Raw genomic sequence first — 22437 nt, forward strand, 5'->3', positions numbered from 1 at the left:
TTTGTTGTTAAAGTATTTAATACTTCTTTCAAAATAAAAGTACATTATGCCAGCTAGCTGCTAACAGATATGAGCAGTTTACTGTAGCCCAATAATGTATCTCATGCAGAAAGCATGGAACTAGAAATTATTATGCCACAAAGTTGCACTAACTGATTGTGTTATGTTGAATTGTGAATATTACACATTGAATCAAACCTTACTAATCCAAACTAAACATGTTTTTTTTGCTCATGTTATAATTATTATTTTTAAGTAGTTACGTTTAAGTGTTTAGTAGAAGATCCTTGCTGCTGATGTTGACTTTATATATAATAAAAAAAAACATCACAGAATAACCAGGACATTATACGTCCTTTATATACAAAAAGTACAGAAATAATGGCTTATATATATATAAAGAATACTAATAAGAAAAATACACTTTACCTTAAAATCTGTTGCATACTATTACTCAAAATGTATTTTTTCTTTCCTAACTTGAGACACGCTTAAATGATACATTTATGTTCAAACACTATATGCACACTATTTTTAATCCATGTGTGGAGTATTGTACAAATTTTTTTTACCATTAACTAAAGAGAAGGCTCTTTTGAAGTGTTCTCTTTCATTTCCAACTTAGTTAATAAAATATAACTTGCAACAGTTAAAAAGAGAAAAGTATTTTCACTGCTTCAATCCTAAACAAATATGAAATGTGTAACATGTCGTGATACCTCATAAAAATAAGTAACATTTAAAGAGTTATTATTATGATAAATGATACAGAGTACAGAACCAGCAAATAATAACATAAACTGTAATAAGATTAATACTAACTTTTTAGCTTATCAGAAATATGTAGTCTTGAACATTCAAGTTAGCAACTCAATGTTGTGAAATGGGGTATTACTGTAGTTTCTTATAGCATAAAACTGTTGATCCAAAGGTGTTAAGGTAAGGTACAATAAAGAATACACAAGTGATTAATTCTAGTTATTTTAGTTTGCAAGAAATTTATTTACCCATTTCTTACTAATAAGTTATGCTCTAATATTGAGTTATTTTGACTAAATTAGTAGTTCAAACTTTTTACAACCAAGATCAATTTCAATTCTTTACCACGAGACAGTGTAAATCAACTTTATGGGATTTACAGAAATAATACTTTAAGACACTACTATTATAAAATATTAAACAGTAAGCATGTGTGCTTTTTAAAATATCTGGAAAGTAAAATTAAAATAATCTGACTCAATTATTACTAAAATCACACATAGTATTATTAAAAATTATGAACCTTGTGAAAAATTTGTGACAAAATACTCAAACAGTGCCAGGTTGTCTTGTTTTGTAAAAAGTGCCCCAAGTACTTACAAGACTAAAGAAATTAAAAATATCAAATTAACAAGTTCACAAAGCATATGTTAATATTAAACCACAGTAACAAACTCTTCAATACTTTATTTTTTCAGAAAAGACATCTAGCATTAAGCAAAGCTTATCCTATCCGAGAACCTTCAGCAAAAAAAAAAAAGATAACTCACATTCTGGTGCAGGAACATGTTGAAAATAATAAATATTAAGAATGTAACCACTTTTTGTTTTCTTTATCAATATGTTTCTACTGTTAAACTGTGTGAAGCATGCAAAAAAAAAAAGCAGTACCTGTAATGACACACAGAACTCATTTATTTGTGAAACAGTTTCAATCTAAGATGTCACTAACATTTTCAGAAACTAGAATATAACAGATTCTTTTTACAACCATCTTAATGTAAATGCTTTAAATCATTTTTATATAAAAACAACAAATAGTATTTATAGAGATAACTACAAGAAACTACATGGTGTAAATTAAATGTCTTTAAAAAGAATTGTTAGTTGATTGTATTATCCATTACTAAAGTTAGCTAACTGTTGTAAATAGTTTATAATAGCTGTTTCAAAAAAATACAATATTTTTGAAGTTTAATATAGATTATAAACTACTACACTGAAATCAGTCAGTTCTGGAGTTGTAAACTTGCATAAATATTTATAAGGGTTTGACAGAGGTGTTTACATGACACACAATAATGTTTATAACATCCTATAAAGATGTTTTAACTAAAACTACAAGCACTAAAGTGCTAAAGAGAAAAAAAACAAGCATACAAACAGAAACACAAGGTATAGATTATCCTAGATAAATAGTAATAAGCAACTGTTTTGTTGCAAGAACCTGCAATAAACATAAAGAAAAATACTCATTTAAAAAAGTAACAAATGATATTTTAATGAGACAGGTACACTGGCTTTACACTTGTTTACTATTCTTATTTTAATGAGACAGGTACACTGGCTTTACACTTGTTTACTATTCTTATTTTAATGAGACAGGTACACTGGCTTTACACTTGTTTACTATTCTTATTTTAATGAGACAGGTACACTGGCTTTACACTTGTTTACTATTCTTATTTTAATGAGACAGGTACACTGGCTTTACACTTGTTTACTATTCTTGAGGGGTCATTACTCTGGCTTTACACTTGTTTACTATTCTTGAGGGGTCATTACTCTGGCTTTACACTTGTTTACTATTCTTGAGGGGTCATTACTCTGGCTTTACACTTGTTTACTATTCTTGAGGGGTCATTACTCTGGCTTTACACTTGTTTACTATTCTTGAGGGGTCATTACTCTGGCTTTACACTTGTTTACTATTCTTGAGGGGTCATTACTCTGGCTTTACACTTGTTTACTATTCTTGAGGGGTCATTACTCTGGCTTTACACTTGTTTACTATTCTTGAGGGGTCATTACTCTGGCTTTACACTTGTTTACTATTCTTGAGGGGTCATTACTCTGGCTTTACACTTGTTTACTATTCTTGAGGGGTCATTACTCTGGCTTTACACTTGTTTACTATTCTTGAGGGGTCATTACTCTGGCTTTACACTTGTTTACTATTCTTGAGGGGTCATTACACTGGCTTTACACTTGTTTACTGTTCTTGAGGGGTCATTACTCTGGCTTTACACTTGTTTACTGTTCTTGAGGGGTCATTACTCTGGCTTTACACTTGTTTACTGTTCTTGAGGGGTCATTACTCTGGCTTTACACTTGTTTACTGTTCTTGAGGGGTCATCACTCTGGCTTTACACTTGTTTACTATTCTTGAGGGGTCATTACTCTGGCTTTACACTTGTTTACTATTCTTGAGGGGTCATTACTCTGGCTTTACACTTGTTTACTATTCTTGAGGGGTCATTACTCTGGCTTTACACTTGTTTACTATTCTTGAGGGGTCATCACTCTGGCTTTACACTTGTTTACTATTCTTGAGGGGTCATTACTCTGGCTTTACACTTGTTTACTATTCTTGAGGGGTCATTACTCTGGCTTTACACTTGTTTACTATTCTTGAGGGGTCATTACTCTGGCTTTACACTTGTTTACTATTCTTGAGGGGTCATTACTCTGGCTTTACACTTGTTTACTATTCTTGAGGGGTCATCACTCTGGCTTTACACTTGTTTACTATTCTTGAGGGGTCATTACTCTGGCTTTACACTTGTTTACTATTCTTGAGGGGTCATTACTCTGGCTTTACACTTGTTTACTATTCTTGAGGGGTCATCACTCTGGCTTTACACTTGTTTACTATTCTTGAGGGGTCATTACTCTGGCTTTACACTTGTTTACTATTCTTGAGGGGTCATCACTCTGGCTTTACACTTGTTTACTATTCTTGAGGGGTCATCACTCTGGCTTTACACTTGTTTACTATTCTTGAGGGGTCATTACTCTGGCTTTACACTTGTTTACTATTCTTGAGGGGTCATCACTCTGGCTTTACACTTGTTTACTATTCTTGAGGGGTCATTACTCTGGCTTTACACTTGTTTACTATTCTTGAGGGGTCATTACTCTGGCTTTACATTTGTTTACTATTCTTGAGGGGTCATTACACTGGCTTTACACTTGTTTACTATTCTTGAGGGGTCATTACTCTGGCTTTACACTTGTTTACTATTCTTGAGGGGTCATTACTCTGGCTTTACACTTGTTTACTATTCTTGAGGGGTCATTACACTGGCTTTACACTTGTTTACTATTCTTGAGGGGTCATCACTCTGGCTTGTGCTCGAACTCTCTTTTCGTACTCAAGCTTATTCTGGCTGAAATATGTTGAAACAAAAACTTTAGGTGCATTATTAGCATTAATTCAAAAAACGATTGGCTATAGAAATTAAAACTGTGTAACTTGTGACAAATTTATTCATATACTGACACTTAATAACACTAAAAATATTGCCATCATACTAGGTGGACAGTAATATTAATATCCTATGAATTTATGAAGTATGGTAAACAATGTGAAAGAAACGCATTCACAGGAATTATGTTGGTAACTTTATAGAAAGCTGGATCAATGTCATTACTTTTGGTCTAGTTGGTAGATAATTAGCACAGTCTTTCTTAACTTGAAGATAACCATTATTTTAACCAATGTTTAATACCTATATCAGTTGTCTCAAGAACACATTTTTACTTCAACTGTGTTTCTTCTCATCATGAATAAATCAAGTTTCTAATGTTTATTTGGGGTTGGAAAATGGAATACACTAAACAATCAAGTTGCACCTAAATTAATTTTTATGGTTGTTTTATAAAGTAAAACTTTCTGACCTTTAAAGTTATACAAATTCTTGGTCAATGACAAAGTATGAGGCAATGAAAGGCAGACACACAACAGGTTTACTAAAATAGGCTTACTATAGAGACTGTGAAAACACATACATACCAATAAATAGTGTAAGCTTCTGCTTGAGCTGGATCTTTTATGTTTGGTTCATTGAGCAGATCCTGAATTCCTAATAAAATCTAAACAAAGATCTATATCTAAATAACAGTTGGCTAAGAAATAGAAAAACTTAAGATATTAAATCCTACAAAACGTAAAATAATGTAACTAGCTAGATACATGCAAGTTTAATATTGCACTTTCTGATACTTTACTCCTCAGTGATAAATCACTAATCCCAATAACTTTAATGTTATAAAAACAGTAAATCATAAGTGTATACAAAGCCACACCAAAAACACTAATATATTTCAATATGAACAGAATGGATTATTCTCACATTGAGTTTTATTGTAGATGAGGTTAGTTTATAAATATTAAAGAACACAATATCCCAAAATAGTTTAGCATGCAAGACAAGGAGATGAAAGTCAGTACAGATGTAAAAGAAATATTTCCACTACAATAGTTTTGAGAGGCTACAAATAATTTTCTCAATCTACATATATATTCACAGGATGTTTTTATTCTTTCCTTCTGCCAGTAAACTTGTTTTTAATTCCATCTCAATTTTTTTCATATTCAAGAGAATGAATGAAAATGTTTAATAGTTAAATATATATATATACTGTCATAAGATCAAATAACTTATTTCTAATATACTGAGAGGTGAAAAATTCTTGCAGTATTTGAAATTCAGTTACATAATTAAAAAGAAATTATCTTTCTTGATCCACAGTTTGGAAGAGTTTTAAATTCAAGGATAAAGACATTTTATCTGGTCAAAGCAAAGAAAAACATCTCTATAGCATGAAAATACTAAACTTGTATTGGGAAAAAAATTGAATATTACTGATGAGACCATGAGTTTATTTTGACTTACTGTTAGATTTCATTTTGTACAATAAAATCTTGAAATAGAGTTTACTCTTAAGTTTTCTATTTTATTTGTAATTTTTCAAATTTCACATTAACTATATGTTGTTTATTAGATGACCATATTCCTTAAGAAGCAGACAAATGTGGTGATAAATAGGTTATCATGACTGTTCTACTATTCAGAACTGATATTATTAGTTTTTCTCTATAACACTTTAACTAAATGTATTATGCTTTTAGATTATTGTTAGTATATTTAGTTAGATGCACACTGATCACTAGAGACCCAAGTTAATCTTGAAGCTAATGTGCATGATCAAAACTTGTCATGACCAATACGTTGTAGTGATGCCTGCTGAGGATGCTACCCGGCAGAAATGTGCACCTTGTAATCCATAAAATGTGGTACTTGTATCGGACGATGTGTATAGTTACAGGTAGTAGAGGTAAGTACAAACTATCATTCAATGTAATCTGGAGAAAGTGATTATATATAATATATATACTGACTTTATTCTGCTTGGATCATTTCTTGTATTGACTGTTTACATACTACTGTGAATGTTTCTACAAGTTCAGCTGGATGTAACTTTCATTACTGTTGCTCAACGACTGCATGACAGTTGCAGTGTAAATTTGACCCTAACTTCATAATGATACATCTAAAGATTCATTCAACAGTAACAGATTATGTTCTAAGTATCAAACTTTGAAATTTTCAAAAATAAGTGTCCTAAACAGTTCTTAAATGTATGCTTTCTGCTAATGTGAATGATTTGCAAAACTTTAAAAAGGAAGTTCTAAAGTATCTTATGGTGCTACCAAAATGTAGAACATTACCTCAAAGTACAGGTGATATACTGTGATAAAACAGATCTGACACACAAAATGAGAGGCAAATTCATCATCTTGATCAAGAATATACATCTTAAATGACAAGACCAAAAACCACAAGAACTTTGTTGCTAAGCTAGCTCATTTTATCATGAACCATGAAAGCTTTGCAATTATATTGGCCAATACTTTAACATTAAACAGTCTTCCTAACACACAAACAGGGATAAGAAATTGAGCCAGGAATCAAAGAATCCTGAAAGTAAAATAACGTTAAATTTGAAATGAAAACTTCCTTAAATGATCAAATCAACTGAAAAGTGATATTTTTAAAACATTTAAACTTAATACTCAGAATATATATTGTTGAGTATTTCTTAAATAATAACATTATTTTAGCAAAAATACATAACTTTATTAATTAGTGCTAGGCATCTAAAGTATTTAAAATGTATAATTTCCTCAGTATTCTATCATTATACTCTGTAATAACTTACTGCAATTGTAAGAAATAATTTGCTAAAGTACAAAGTAAAAGCAAAGACTTGTTGAACATACTGCTACTAATCACAGTCTAAAGTAGCAGTTGCTTTGTCTCCTCAAATTAAACAAATCAACAGACAATTTATTTGTGTTAACTGTTAAATCAAACAAGACATATATAATTCACGAATGGCACAGTTAAATTTAAAATCTTGTATCCCATTATAAACTTAAGATTATAACTATAAAGGATTCCTACAACACAAAATGTTTCTATATATCAATTAACATCTATATCAGTATTATTTCAATGCATGTTTTACACTAGAAGAGAATAAAAGCATTTGAAGCTCTTCTCTCTTCCTCTACTCTGTTATCTGCATATGGTGTTCAATATAATATAAACATACCTGTTTTATTGTAATTGCTGGCCTCCAGTCCTTTTCTTCATCAAGTAATGATAAACAGACTGTGCCAGATGGATAAACATTGGGATGGAAGAGTGGAGGTTCAAACTTACCTGAAATATCAAATGCTGCATTTGATACTTATACTAATGAGATATATTTTATTTAATAGAAAACAAATACATTCTGTATTCATATTACAGTAAATTTGAGTACCCAAAAGACTATTATACCAAATATCTATCTATTAAAAAAAATATATATTTGAAAAGGAAATTATAATATGCAAACTTTTCCAAAAGAAAAATTTTTCATTTCATGTTTGCTGCATGCTTTCTTGAAGTTAGGCAAAGTGTCTCAGAACGGAATACGCCAGGTTGACAATATTAGATTAAAACATTTTGAGTAGTCAAATCAGCGGTCATGTTGTTAGGGCTGCGACAATTATGGACTTTTGTAACTGGTTAATCTTTGCCTCGTAACCAAACCGTAACCAGTTAATCGTGTAATCGTCACATCCCTAGGAATTTGTGCATGACGGCTGCACTGAACGTTAACAAAAACTCTAAAGGCTTTCAACAACAACAATAAAAATTCAACCAAACAAAAAGGCAAGCAGTTCGTAAAATCACGATAAGCAAACATACCAATGTCAAGGTCAAATAATGGAATATTTACACGCAAATGTCGATAATCGTATTGTTTTCCCTCGTTTATTTTTCTCGGAAAAATATCTTAGATTAACCGGTTAGGAAATCTGCAACCGGTTAAGAGCAGTAACCAAACCGTAACCGGTTAATTGTCACAGCCCTACATGTTGTGGAACAGGTTGGACATTTAAATATTGTTGTGTTGTAAGAAATATGATGCCATTGAAAATGTACTACTTTTACGAAGAGTACATAACAATCCTTTCCAATGCAGAGTATTTATACACTAAGATCATAAAAAAAAAAAGAGTACAAAAAGGGGATTTCCCTTGTACTTGATGACATTGAAGAACCAAGGAATACTGATTAATTTAGTGTCTTATGGTAATCCAGAATAAGACATGCACCAAGACATATCCCAGCTGCAGTAAGCGAGATGAAGTGTCTTGTAAAAAAAAGTGAGAATCCAAAACCACAAAGTCAGTGACAAAAGCCCCAAGCAACAGTACACAATGTAATGAAAAAGAATCCTCAACTGGAAAAGTAATATACATTGCTTCCACAATATATCTGTTCAATTATTGCATATATGAAGAATCTAAAAAGTGAAATGGCTATTTATTTTATTCAGCATAACAATTGAGACCCCAAATGTAGAGTATATAGATTTTTGTGCAATTTAACTGTTAAAATGAGCAATAGAAAACCAGCATGCTTGTACCCTAGACAAATTATGGAAATAATATGGGAAATGATGTGCTTTGGATATGATAGCCTTACAAAGGAAGCTTTTGTAATGGAAACTATGTTACAGGGCTATTGTCAAGATGCACAGTCATCAAATAAAAGAGTAACCAGAAATGGTGAGGCTTCAAATGCTTTTAATATAATGTACATAACCAATCACTACTTTGAAAGTCACAGATGCACACATGATGTACACAAATTTAGTTTCACTGTGCAATATAATTAAAGTTACTAATTTTCTGAATGGCTGTGGAGTAACAATGTAACAAGGACAAATGTATGTTGATTATGGTGTACAATTTTGTTATCTAAATGTTTTAACTTGTTAAGAACCTAACATCTTCCTCTTATGTCACATTTGTGACATAATATACAAATGTGAGAAGCGTTAGAAGATCAACCCAAATCACTGCAACTTTCCACAATAATGCAGGATATAATACACACTGTATAAATATTTTAGCCAAAAAAGGACTGATGATAGCTGAACTAATCTTCAAACATTAACATGCTTCAGGTTTGTTCCATAGATAAAACTATGTCCAAGTTTCCTGCTTATATTAAACTGAAATGATCTTACTAAGAAACTTATCACACTTGTACAAAATAATCTACAACTATGGTATTTATGATACTTAGCCTGCAGGAGATGTGGAAACAATGGAAAATATTTCATGTTAAGAAACATAATGTATTACTAGCCTCATTCTGGATGAGTTAAAGCACACACTTAAGTAGAAAGTGTACTAAAACAAGCACTACTGAATTTAGTACTTTTTGATCATGATATATGGAAGGATACAGGAATCCTGAATGCTGCATACACAAGTTTATAAAGGTAATATTCACCAAACATAAGGGGATATAGGGAAAACTGTCACTTTTAAAATATATTTCTGACACCTTACCTTGTGACAGTGAGAACTATGAGTAATACCCATTGAAGAAACCCTTACAGAAATATGTTTATCCCTTGCCATTTTATGGACTGTGTTCCCAAAACTGACCTGAAATATTTATTCTCAATAAATTCCTTGACAAAATATGTCACATAGCATCACATACAGAACATATTGACATTACTGTTATGAAGCACATACCTTCCTACCAGTTACAGATTATGTATGCTCCATAATTGTTACCCCATGTTTTATCTAAAACTGTAATACCAATGTGTAGAATTATATGTGATCAGTTCTCTATATTAAAATACTTTTATTTGCAAGCATTTGTTTTTCTTACTAGTCTTCATCAGGTAACAGTGTGCAACTGTTATACTGTTTATTGATAAAAATATTAGTAAGAAGGCAAAAATTAACAAAGAAAACCATGTAACCTACATTAAAACCAGTGAGCATTATGTTACGCTTGAGTTTTTGAAGTTGGAGTCACAGAAAATGCATTTATGAAGATAGAATAGTTCAGTTACTGTCTGCCTATTATGAATTTAGCAACGGAGGTGCAAGGGTGCCATGAAACCTTACAAGTACAGTAAATGTTGGTATATTAAGCCTAAAGTAGATGTTGTATGAATTACCTAGCCAAGTGCATAAAGTTTATCATAAAAGTAAAAAAAAATTAAATTCAAACTTAAATAATTTCTGAATTAGTCTCATTAGTCTTCCATTTTACTTTTCCTCTGTCTTGTTTGATCCTGTCATATCTGGCTGCCTTGAGTCAATCCTTTGAAAAAGCTATGAAATGGACCTGGCCATCCAGTGTTGTTACCACATTTCTTTCTAAGTCTCAGTGTTCAGATTAGTTCTGTCTCAGTAACTGTGTGCTAATTGCTGAATTTGTTGTTCAAAGGGCACAAGTTTTAATCAACTTTGGCAGGACTTTGTACCTAGGTTGTCTGTTTTGAAAATTTTTATCCAATAACCTCTTGCTTGTAGTAATCAATATTCCTGTGAGTTTTGCATCATATTACACATGCTATTCAGTTAGTATTTAAAAAGCTATTTTGTGTGAAAACCATTTGTTTCTTGCTGAAAGATGCCATCTCACTTTTTGCTACCACATAAGGTAACTTGAGAGCAAGACAACTTAGACATTACCTCACTTTCAAGTGTTAGGTGCCACACCAGAAAAGTATTCCTCAGTAGAAGCTTCTCATGTGTTTCAACATCAAAGAACATTGTTCTACAGTGAAATTTAACAGCTGTTAGGCAATTTTCAAATACTTACTATTTTATCTTACACAGATTCACTAGGGCTGGGCCATTCACTACACTTAGAAGGTATACAAGATATAATTTTATAAAACTAAAACCTGGTATGTAATTTTTTAAGTAACCAATATCTACAAGAAAAATTGGAAAGTCTGAAGAAACAAAAAGTCTAGTATCTGGAAATCAGAGTAAGCAAAACCATGCTACTACTATATCCATAAAGCCTGCATAGGCTGAAGGAGCACAGACACGACAGATAAATTATTTACCTAAGAGGGCCAATGTAGGATTGAAAAATAATACCAAATAGTCACTAACTAAACTGCTGAATTAGAGAAGAATGTTACTTTTGTCATCTTGCTTCAAAAATTTTCGTTTACTCTTGCAATTTGTCCATTTGTTGCAAAGGCACTAATCACAGAGAAACTACCAAACTAGATTTGGTTCCTCAATGTAGTTTTAGTTTTGATAGTTTGAAATGAATTCTAATGAGGTGCATAGAATGAAAAAACATTTAATATGTCATTCTTACTCAGGTTACATCCTTAACCCTTAAACAGCAGTAATGTTGTAGGTAGTAGCATCAACTGATGATAGCTACCATTTAAGGGTTAAATCCCTTTACTATTAAATTGTTGCTTTTAACTCTGTATTTTAGGCTAAATATAAGTAAGTCCAGTTATTATACTTTGTTGTGAATATTAAAATATTTAACATCAGCCCCTTTTGGTGGTACAAGTTTTTCCAGTGTATATTTTTGACTACTGGGGGAGATACTAGCTTGAAGTGGAAATTTATTTCATTCCTGTAATACACAAACTCTACAGAATTTAACTTCAAAACTCAGAATATAGATAAAACAAGAGAAAATCTTATGCTTTTCTGCAAAGCAACATTTTTCTAGAAAACTTAATTTTCAACTGTCCAAACATTTTTGTGTATAGTTTTAGTACTGTTTCTTTAGCAAATATTTACACTGATATAATAGAAAACAGAGATATTCTCTATGTCATTGATATTTCATTTCACAGAAACTACCTGAAGTTTAAAAATCTTCATTACAAGAATAAAATTTTATTAAAGAGGCAAGGAAACAAGCAAGTTTGCAAAGGTAAAGATGAGCCCTATCCAAAAATCTTATTATTTCACCTATTTATATTGTTTCAATTTCTTTTCTTGCTTTTTGTTTCATTAGGCACAACTCCCTTCCTCCAACCAGTGGTAGTCAATGGCTGGTACTTTTACATGTGGGATATTGTAGACTTGAGAAGCAACATCTTTCTGTTCCAAATTTAACATCTTCTGCTTAATTTTTTTTATTGCAATTTCATTTCACATATGAGGCTTAGGTTAAAATCAGAAATTAAATCTGATTGATTGATTTAGTCTTTTATGGCACAAAGCAGCAAGGCTATCTGCGCCAGACATTCGGTAAAAATGTAAAAAAAAAATATAAAAATAAAAATAAATGTAGTAATAGACAAATGGAAATGAAGGTAAAACAAAAAAGTATAAAACCAATGTTGACACCTAGTCTACAATGTTAAGATAGAAGGCAGAGTATAAGAAGTTGTAAGGTATTTACTCTGGCAAAAAGGTAATGATCATAACCCGCCAGGAAGACTAACAGGTAAGTTCAAGAACCACCGTCAGTCACCTGAAGTTGGTCTTTCCAGTCCTGGTTCCGGGTTATGTGTCATAGCAACCAGTATCAAAATGTAAAAGAATAGAAGTTTTAAAAGATACATAGCAAAATTGTAACAATGAGTAGCCAAATGTCCAGTAAAAAGATAAAGTCAAGTAAATGGAGTAGAATTTGTAAAAGTAAATGAAGGTAAAAACAAAACAGCAATTAAAACAGAAAATGGTGTAAAAACCAACGGTGACATCCAGTCTTCAAAGTTGTAAAATATTTACTCTAGCAAAATGGTAATGATCATAACCCGCCAGGAAGACTAACAGGTAAGTTCAAGAACCACCGTCAATCACCTGAAGTTGGCCTTTCCAGTCCTGGTTCCGGGTTATGTGTCATAGCAGCTATTATCAAAATGTAAAAGAATAAACGTTTTAAAAGACACTCCGCAAAATCGTAATAATGAGTAGCCAAATGTCCAGTAAAAAGATAAAAGTCAAGTAAATGGAGTAAAATTTGTAAAAGTAATTGAAGATAAAAGCAAAACGGCAATTAAAACAGTAAATGGCGTAAAAACCAATGTTGACATCCAGTCAACAAAGTTGTAAAGAACTACCTGTAGCAGAATGGTAATGATCATAACCTGCTAGGAAGACTTAACAGGTAAGTATAAAAACCACCGTCAGTCACCTGAAGTTGGTCTTTCCAGTCCTGGTTCTGGGTTATGAGTCAATATGGCCAGTACTAAAAAGTTAAGTAGTAAAGTATAATAACAACTGCCAGGACGACTAACGAGTAGTTCAAAGTAGTTCAAACAGTAGCGTTAGTCACCTGAAGTTGGCCTTTCCAGTCCTGGTGTCGAGTTATTTAATGTTCTGGCCATTGTCCAATGTCAAATTGAAGGAGAGAGATTAAAACTGTAAAAAAGGAACCACAATTAAAAAGGTGTAATGAATAAATATGCAACACTTAAATGAAATTAAAAAGATTAATGGCCATTAAAAAATTAAAAACATTATCAAGGTGGACAGAGTCACCATCACCAATAACTCTGTCCAATGTTACAGACTGACCCTGGGAAAAAATATGTTTAAAATGTTGCCGTCGTTGAGAATTGTAACGATGGCAAGAAAGTAAAACGTGGCTGATAGTGATTTGAGTATTACACAAATTACACATTGGTGCATCAGTTCCAGATAAAAGAAAATCATGAGTTAAAAAATCTGTGACCAATGCGTAGCCTAGTGAGAACAACTTCCTCCTTCCGAACTTTACAGAAGCTAGATAGCCAAAGTCCAATTTTGGGTTTAATTTGAAAAAGTTTGTTGTCACGTTGCTCACTCCAAGTGGACTGCCAGCTGGCACGAAGCCGAGCCTTGAAGACAACACCATAGTCCATGTACAGAATAGGCATAGGAGTGATGGTGCTGAAGCAGACATATTTAGCTGCCATGTCTGCAAGCTCGTTCCCGCGAATAGCAACATGGCCTGGTATCCAGAAAAACTGGATTGAAGTAGCTGCTAATGAGAAATGGGCCAGTCGGTTTCGAATATCAGCGAGAATAGGATGTGAGCTAACATGTAGCGATTCCAAGGCAAGTATAGATCTAAGCGAATCAGTATAAATAGTGCAGTTGGAGTACTGCTCAGCTGCAATATGATCCAGGGCAGGAGATATGGCATACAGTTCAGCAGTGAACACAGAAGCTGTAGAAGGGATTCTGCGCGCAACTACTGACCCATAGCAAACCACAGCAGAGCCCACTGAATTACCTGATTTGGAACCATCTGTATAAATGGGAACTGAATGATTGTTTGAAAGATATTCATTGAATAAAAGACGGTACTTCCAATCTGGAGTATCTGCCTTTTTTTTAGATGACTGAAAGAAAGGTCACATTTGGGGGCTGTAATAAGCCATGGTGGGATGGGCCAACCTGTGGAATCTGCAATGTTATCCAAGGACAGACCCAATTCATCCAATTGCCGGATGCTAAGGCCAAACGAAGCAATGACAGATCGCCTGTTCTGAAAAGTACTGCCCACCGAGGAAGGAAAACACATTTCCAGGTGGGATGTTTTGGTAAGGAATGAAGTTTCGAAGTATATTGTAAAGATAGTTGCAAACGGCGAACGTGGAGAGAAGGTTCATGAGATTCAATGTATATACTTTGAACTGGAGAGGTACGGAAAGCCCCAGTGCAGAGTCGAAGTTCTTGGTGATGAATGGGGTCCTGCATTTTTAAGGCAGAGGGTCTGTCAGAGCCATAGACCATTGATCCATAATCGAGTTTCGATCTAATAAGAGCACGATATACCTTTAATATTGAGCAGCGATCTGCCCCCCAACTGGTAGAAGAGAGACCACGGAGGATGTTCAGTGCTCTTGCGCATTTGACCCGAAGCTGCTTTAAGTGTGGTATAAAGGTCAGTTTACGATCAAAGATAAGCCCCAAGAACTTGGTCTCTGGTACCACTGCCAGCAAAACTTCACCGATATGAAGTTCAGGATCAGGGTGAATACCCCGTCGACGGCAAAAGTGCATGCATACAGTTTTGGAGGGAGAGAAATTAAAGCCGTTTGCCAGAGTCCACTTCCATACACAATTGAGGGTGGTTTGTAGTTGCCGCTCAATATATCTCATGTTTGACGACTGACATGAGATGTGAAAGTCGTCGACATACAGCCCATTCGCAACAGTGAGAGGGAGTTGTTCAGTGATGGCATTTATCTTTATACTGAAGAGTGTAACACTCAATACACAGCCTTGAGGGACTCCAAGTTCCTGTACAAAAGAACGGGAAAGTGTTGAACCCACACGAACTTGGAATCTCCTGTCCATTAAAAATTTTTTAATAAACATGGGTAGATGGCCACGTAACCCATATGTATGGAGGTCTCACAAAATGCCATACCTCCATGTTGTGTCGTAAGCCTTCTCTATGTCAAAGAATATTGATATAAGATGTTGGTGGTTGAGAAAGGCTTCTCTGATAGATGTTTCAAGACAAATTAGGTGGTCTGTGGTGGAGTGCTGTCAATGGAACCCACACTGGGTGGGCGAGAGGAGGTTGTTTGATTCAAGGAACCAAACAAGATGAGCATTAACCATCTTTTCTAATGTCTTACAGAGACAGCTCGTCAAAGCAATTGGACGGTAGTTTGAAGGAATCTTGGGATCTTTCCCTGGCTTAGAGAAAGGTAAAATAATAGCCTGGCGCCAGGCATCAGGAAAAACATTCTCCTGCCAGATCCGGTTGAAAACAATCAGAAGGACATCAAAAGAAGCACGAGATAGATGGTGCAGCATGTCATAATGAATATCATCAGGTCCAACAGACGTACTGGCAGACCGATGAAGGGCCATTTTTAGTTCCACCAGGGTAAAGGGACAATTATAATCAAAGAAACAGTCAGTTCGAAGGAAAGAGGTGATCGCTCTGCCCGAAGTCTTGATGGCCAGGAAGGTGGAGGAACAAGCAGAAGTGCTAGATACCCGCAAAAGCTTTCACCTAGAGTGTTAGCAATGTTCCGAACATCAGTCACCTCCTGACCATCAGAGAGTAAGATCGAGAGGGAGACAGAATTGTAGTGCCCATTAACCTTTCGAATCCTGTCCCATATGATCTTGGAACTGGTGGTAGAAGATATGCTGGTTGTGAACTTAATCCAAGATTCCTTCTGGCTTTGACGCCTTACCCACCTAGCATGTGCACGGGCCAGTTGGAAAGCAACCCGGTTTGAAAGTGTGGGATATCTACGAAAAGTATCCCAGGCCCGCTTTGAGCCTTCCGTGCTAAGTGGCAAGCAGGATTCCACCACGGACGAGGATATCGTGGAAAACGTAGAGGTTTTAGGAATACACTGAGCAGCTGCATGTGTAATACAGTCAGTTACCGCTGCTACACAGTCGTCTATTGATGGCTGATTTACGATGGCAGGATCAAGTTCTGTGAGAGCAGTGAAAGTGGACCAGTCTGCCTGATCCAGCTTCCACTGGGGCACGCGGGTAGGGTGGCATCGACCACATCCAGTCTCTCTCAAAAGGATCGGAAAATGATCACTGCCTAGTGGATTACTGTCAACCCTCCATGAAAAATGGGAGAATAATGAAGGGGAGCAAACTGAGAGATCAATAGCAGTAAAGGACTGACTAGGTGCATGAAAGTAAGTGGAAGAACGAGTATTGAAAAGAGAAAGATTGTGATCAGAGAGCATCCGCTCTACAGATCGGCCCCTCCCATCAATAATAGCACTTCCCCAGAGGGGATGATGTCCATTAAATTCCCCTAGGATTAGAAATGGAGATGGCAATTGTTCAACGAGAGCATCAAGATCTGATTGATCATATGTCTCTCCAGGGGACAGGTACAGAGAACAAACAGTGATGGTATGACCCAAAGAAACACGGATGGCTACAGCCTCCAAGGGTGTGTTGAGTGACAAAGACAGGGTGCCACCCCTCCATGTACTCGACCATCACACAACCTGTCATTTCTGTACAGAGAAAACTGCCAAATGGAGACAGTATCAGCAGTTTTGAGAAATGTTTCTTGTAAAGAAAGACAAACAGGATGGTAGGAAGCAATCAGCGTTTTGATATCATCCAGATTAGAACGTAAACCTCGACAGTTCCATTGTATCAAGGTGGCCATTTTTAAGAACGGGTAGGTGAAGTGGCTGGAGAACCCTTCGGTTTATGACCACGTCTTTGTTCTTTACTGTCTTTAGTCGGAGGAGATCTATCAACCTCCATGGATCTTGCTCTGGGTCGGGTGGGCAGGTTTTTGTAATTGGAAGAGGAATCCAGTGACTGAGGACGCGAACGAATAATTGTTTTGTCTCTTGTGGTGGGAGAAAAAGATGTATCAGAAGAAATGCCTGTATTTGAAACTGAAGGATGTGGATCTTGAGGTTTGTTGGAAGGTATGGGAGGAACAGAGATGGGTCTGGAAGTCGATTCATCAACCTTTTTAACCACGGAGATGAAAAGGCTTTTCATTTGTTTTGAAAACGATTCTCTTGGAGGCACAGAGAGATCTGTCTGCACTCCCACTGTAGTTGTGGAATGAAGTGCAGCAGCATATGTCCGAGATGGAGTTGTGGACAGCAATTTCCGAGCCTCAGGATAACACTGCACCTCTTTTTCCTCCAACCATTTTGGGCAAGAACAAAAGTAAGAGGGGCGAGAACCATTGCAGTTTACGCAATGTGGGTTCATGTCACAGTCATAGGCATCGTGGTCCTTGCCTCCACAACGAGCACATGTCAGGGAACCACGACAAGATGTCTTTGAGTGGCGAATCTCTGACATTGGAAACATCGAAGAGGGTTTGGTATGTATGGCCCAACCCTGCAAATGAGATAACCTGCCTTGATGGTGGCAGGTGCACGTGGTGAAGTAACTGTTAAAACGAGAGTATTTGTTGGCAGTGTAACTCCATCTTTGCGAGTGGAGATGCGCCTCACTGCAGAAACTCCTTGAGTGGAGAGACCAGCGAGAATCTCTGACTCGGGAACGTTCTTCAAATCCTTTCAACAATAACTCCTCGTGAAGAATTCAAGGTAGCATGGGGTGTAACCTCAATAGGTATATCCCCAATTGCCTTTGAATTCAAGAGGAGTTCACTGTGTTGGGATGTGGATGTTTCAACCAATATGTCACCAGATCGTAGTTTCTTTACTGACTTTGGAGAGCCAGCAAGTCCCTCTAGTCCCTTTTGAAGAAAAAAAGGGGACATTTGCCCTAAAGGTTTTTCCAAAGAGAATGTAATATAAGAAAATGAGGTGCGTGTGTTACTGATGTTGAAGATTGCTGTTCTGAGTATTCAAGACGTGGTCGCTTACCCATTGACTGTTTTTTTACAATTTTATTTAAATTTTTAGAGGATCTATAGGAAAAAGAAAAAATTTCAGTACCCACTGACCCCACCCACCATGGAGCCCTACAAGGAGACACTACAATGTCATGCAAGGACATTGCAGCAACGCCAGGGTTTTGTAAGCACTATACCCAAACACCAGCATCAGACACAATGTCCACAACACCCGTTGAGAACTTCCAACACTGGTACTTGGTTGACTCTAGCCCAAGTGGACCAGCTGATTGACCCAAGGGGGGCCACCCAAAGGCCGCCTGCCTACAGGAATTGAGGCCAAAGTGGTGTGTTAGGGTTGGACCCCTCAACCACCAGGATCCTCTCCTCCCCTTCACGGGTCGCCACGCACGGCAAACACGTGGGTGGATGTTTAGATCCCAGAGAAGGTAACCAGATAGAACAGAACCTTCCCTGGGAGGTCCCCTCACCACGTACAGGAATTCACACCGAGGGGTTAAATCTGATAAAAGATGTATCCCATCATTGTGTGAATGCCTTTTTCAGATACCTCTCCTACTAGGGTATATATTACTATTCCCACACTGTAGTTTGTGCCCTAACTTAACATAACTGTCCTTTGTGCATCCCCTTTTTGTTTCAACTTTACTTGCATGTTTCACACTTTACATACACATAAAATTAATTTAATATTGTATATCTAACATACTATTTCAAAGGTATTCATATTTTGCTTTACCCTAACATGAACAAATTGCTTTATTGCAACATACTTGAAAATCAAGATTCAATGTTTAACAGGCATAGAAAATATGTTATTTTTAGTTAAAGTTAGTATTTTCAGCAAGTTAAAATTTTATCATCTTTACTTTTGTCTTTCACTTACATTTAGGTGGTGTAGAAGGGTAATCATCTTTGAAAATCATCCTAACTTTATACAGTCCTCCTTCCCATGGTGTCTGAAACAAAACATCACTATTTATTGTAATAAGCTGATAATTTTAAGCAATGCAAGATGTTTAAGAAACCTGTTATTATATAAAATGAAACAAAATTTAGATTACTATCAAATATAGTTCAATATACTATAATTTTAAAAATTATAGGCCTAACAAATCAAATCTTGGAATTTTTATGCTCGTAGAGCAGTATTTATAGTGTAATGATATAACAAATTAATACATTATTATGTATTTTTTAAAATAGTAAACTTTATGTAGCTTTAACATACTGAATCGAACATTTCTGCACCTGAAGATAAGGTAAGTATGAGACAGTCACTTTACTGTAACCTTAATTATTTGACACCTATGACTCAGGTAAATGTTCCATCACCATCCACTTAACATGTTGGTACCCACACAACCCGCCAGTGGGTCATGATAGTCTTCCAGTAAGACCCACATGGTCCACCGGTGAGTCATGCCTCGTTTTCTTTTTAAAGAGCCACTTATTGGCTGGGACACAATAACTACATGTACACTCTTCCTAAAAAAGTAATTGTAAAATGACAAATGGGACTTTGGAAATTATTGACAAAACAGGTTTGGGAGTCAATGTGTTAAAATATTTGAAATGATATGATCCCAGGGAAGTGGTACTATAGTATCTGTATAAAGGGCATATTAACAAATTGAGGTCATAACTCAGTCATGTATATAAGGCAACAAATCTACAACAAATTGTGAAACTGATGACACAGTATATGAAACATTCACTGTAAATAACAGATTATTTAAATGAAGTCAGCTTCTGAGTAAAAAATAAAAATATCTTTACATCAGCTCAACAACAAGCTCTTATTAAAGAGAATTTGTTTTATTTTGTGACAGTCACATTAATTAAAGGAAGAAAGAAAAAAGCAATAAATTTATTCCAAGCAATCTTAACTAATTGTTTATAATAATGGCCATTAATACAAGCAACACCTCAAGCCTAACAGTCTGTCGAAAATATATAATGGCTGCCATGACATTCATGTCAGGTTTTAAATGTTGAGCTGGACATTATAAATACATAGCCTTATTCTCAAATACAAAATGACCACAAAACTTGTAATTTAATCATGTGTCTTTAGAATGCAATTAATCGTTCTATCATTAAGACCATAACACAAGGCTGTTGTATTTCAAACAAACAGGACCCAATTTAACAGAATCTATCAAATTTTTATACTGAATTATAGTACAATTAGAGTGATAATTTGTATTCTCAATACAGTTGGTGAGGTTATTAAAACTTTAATTAAAATAAAGTACAGTACAATGTTTCAACCTTTTTAGGTCATCTTCAGGTTAATCTGTAAGTCACAATCTTAAAATGATTTTAATTGGAGTTGTTTGAAAAACAATTCATTTAATACATATTTACAGGTTAATCTGACGATGACCTAAGAAGGTCGAAATGTTGTTGTGTATTTTACTTTAATTACATTTTATTACCCATATTAGCCATTTTGAGAATACATTTTTACTTCATGTGGGTTTCTCATCATCATGAGAGACTGATAATTTGATGAATAGCTTATCAAATATGCAAGTTTCATTTGGTATATTAAAATATTAGTTGTAGTGAGTCAAAAGATCAATATATGAGCTCTTCAGGCCACATCACATCAACACACTTTTCACCATGTGACCACAGGATGGCTTATTTAGGTTCTAAATAATTAAATCACTTCTGTCACAGCTGCTTTTTCTTCTGTAACTTAAATATGCTTATCTATTTGAACTAAAGAAGGAAGAAAACGTTAAGCCAAAAATATTTGTATCAGACATATTTTAAAAGTTTATTTTTAATAAAATATTTCTGCATCATTTTAAACTGTGATAATCAATGGTCATTTTGTCTTGCTTGGGTTCACCTCAATTTAATGACCCCTTTAAAACACAAAAAACAACACAATACAGTCATTCATATTTATCAAATATCAATTTTAAACTGTATATAAAGCAGATGTAGGGATAAAAAGTGCAAGTATATCCAAAAAGTTATGGGCACCATTTTGTGACTTCTTCAAAAACTATTGGCATCTTGGTTTTTTCTTGAGCCTTGTATCTGACATGGTAATGATGGTTGATGTATTAGGTTCTGCACAAGCACCATTATTTAAAACTGTTCTTTTACATGGTGAATATAACTGCACCAACTTCAGATCTATAGAGTAGAACTAGCATGGTCTCTATATACAATCTCAAAAATTTAAAGAAATATTTCAAGTGATGTACTTGAAATGTAAAATATTTTTAAAGGGCTGAAATTAAGCAAAAATATTTTAAAAGAGTTACTATTAAAATTTACAAATAAACACTGTTAAATCAAATCATAATAAATAATGTAAGGAATTGTGCCTAATGAGTGATTCTTGCAAATAGTAAAATTACAGTTTCAACAGTCAATCTCAAAAACATTTTAATTGGCGACTGTTTTGACAGCCACATAAAACAATTTATAACATATTTACAGACACTAATTTACATTAGTAACTTTTCTTGAATTACTAAGTATATTAAATAATAGATAACTAAGCAAATTACTAAAAATAAAGAACAGTTACTCCTATGTTTGTAAGGAAACCATTTAGTTTGGAAAACGTTTATTGGTACAATATTAAATGTAAACTCTGTTTTCTAATAATAAAAAAAGAAATAGTTTATATGTGATGCAAACTTATTACATAATATCTAAAGGTGCTATAAGAATATATAGCTTTGTTATACATGTATTACTTTTGCATACATTATGTGTCAATTCTGAAGTATTACATTGAACAGTTAGTGATAATTAAAACTTTTGTGTCTGACTCTTGGAATGGAGTCTATAAATACAATTTTAATTAACTAAATTGTTTTCTAAAAACTTCAAAATACATTTTATAACTACCCTTATTTAAAATTCAAAATTTAAATATTCAACCATCTTTAACATACATGCCTGAGAACTGAAGCTCACATACATGTGTTTACTTGATAAGTGATTATTCTAAATCACAACTGTTTCTGATAAATGTTATTCAGAGTGA

The 22437-nt window shown here is 34.5% G+C and overlaps 1 protein-coding gene across 4 annotated transcripts in view; it reads right to left on the reverse strand.

Annotated features, from left to right (window-relative positions):
* The window catches only part of LOC143232031 (SUMO-conjugating enzyme UBC9-B-like), a 28110-nt gene continuing 5673 nt past the window's right edge, over positions 1-22437 (reverse strand). For all 4 annotated transcript variants that reach the window (XM_076467029.1, XM_076467026.1, XM_076467027.1 and 1 more), the window contains 4 exons: positions 19303-19375; positions 7381-7490; positions 4775-4854; positions 1-4148 (listed from right to left, as the gene is read on the reverse strand). In XM_076467029.1, the coding sequence (XP_076323144.1) occupies positions 4082-4148; positions 4775-4854; positions 7381-7490; positions 19303-19375 (330 nt within the window). In that variant the 3' untranslated portion in view covers positions 1-4081. The remainder of the gene's footprint in view (positions 4149-4774; positions 4855-7380; positions 7491-19302; positions 19376-22437) is intronic.

The sequence above is a fragment of the Tachypleus tridentatus genome, chromosome 11, assembly GCF_004210375.1.
Source record: "Tachypleus tridentatus isolate NWPU-2018 chromosome 11, ASM421037v1, whole genome shotgun sequence".
Taxonomy (NCBI): Eukaryota; Metazoa; Arthropoda; class Merostomata; order Xiphosura; family Limulidae; genus Tachypleus; species Tachypleus tridentatus.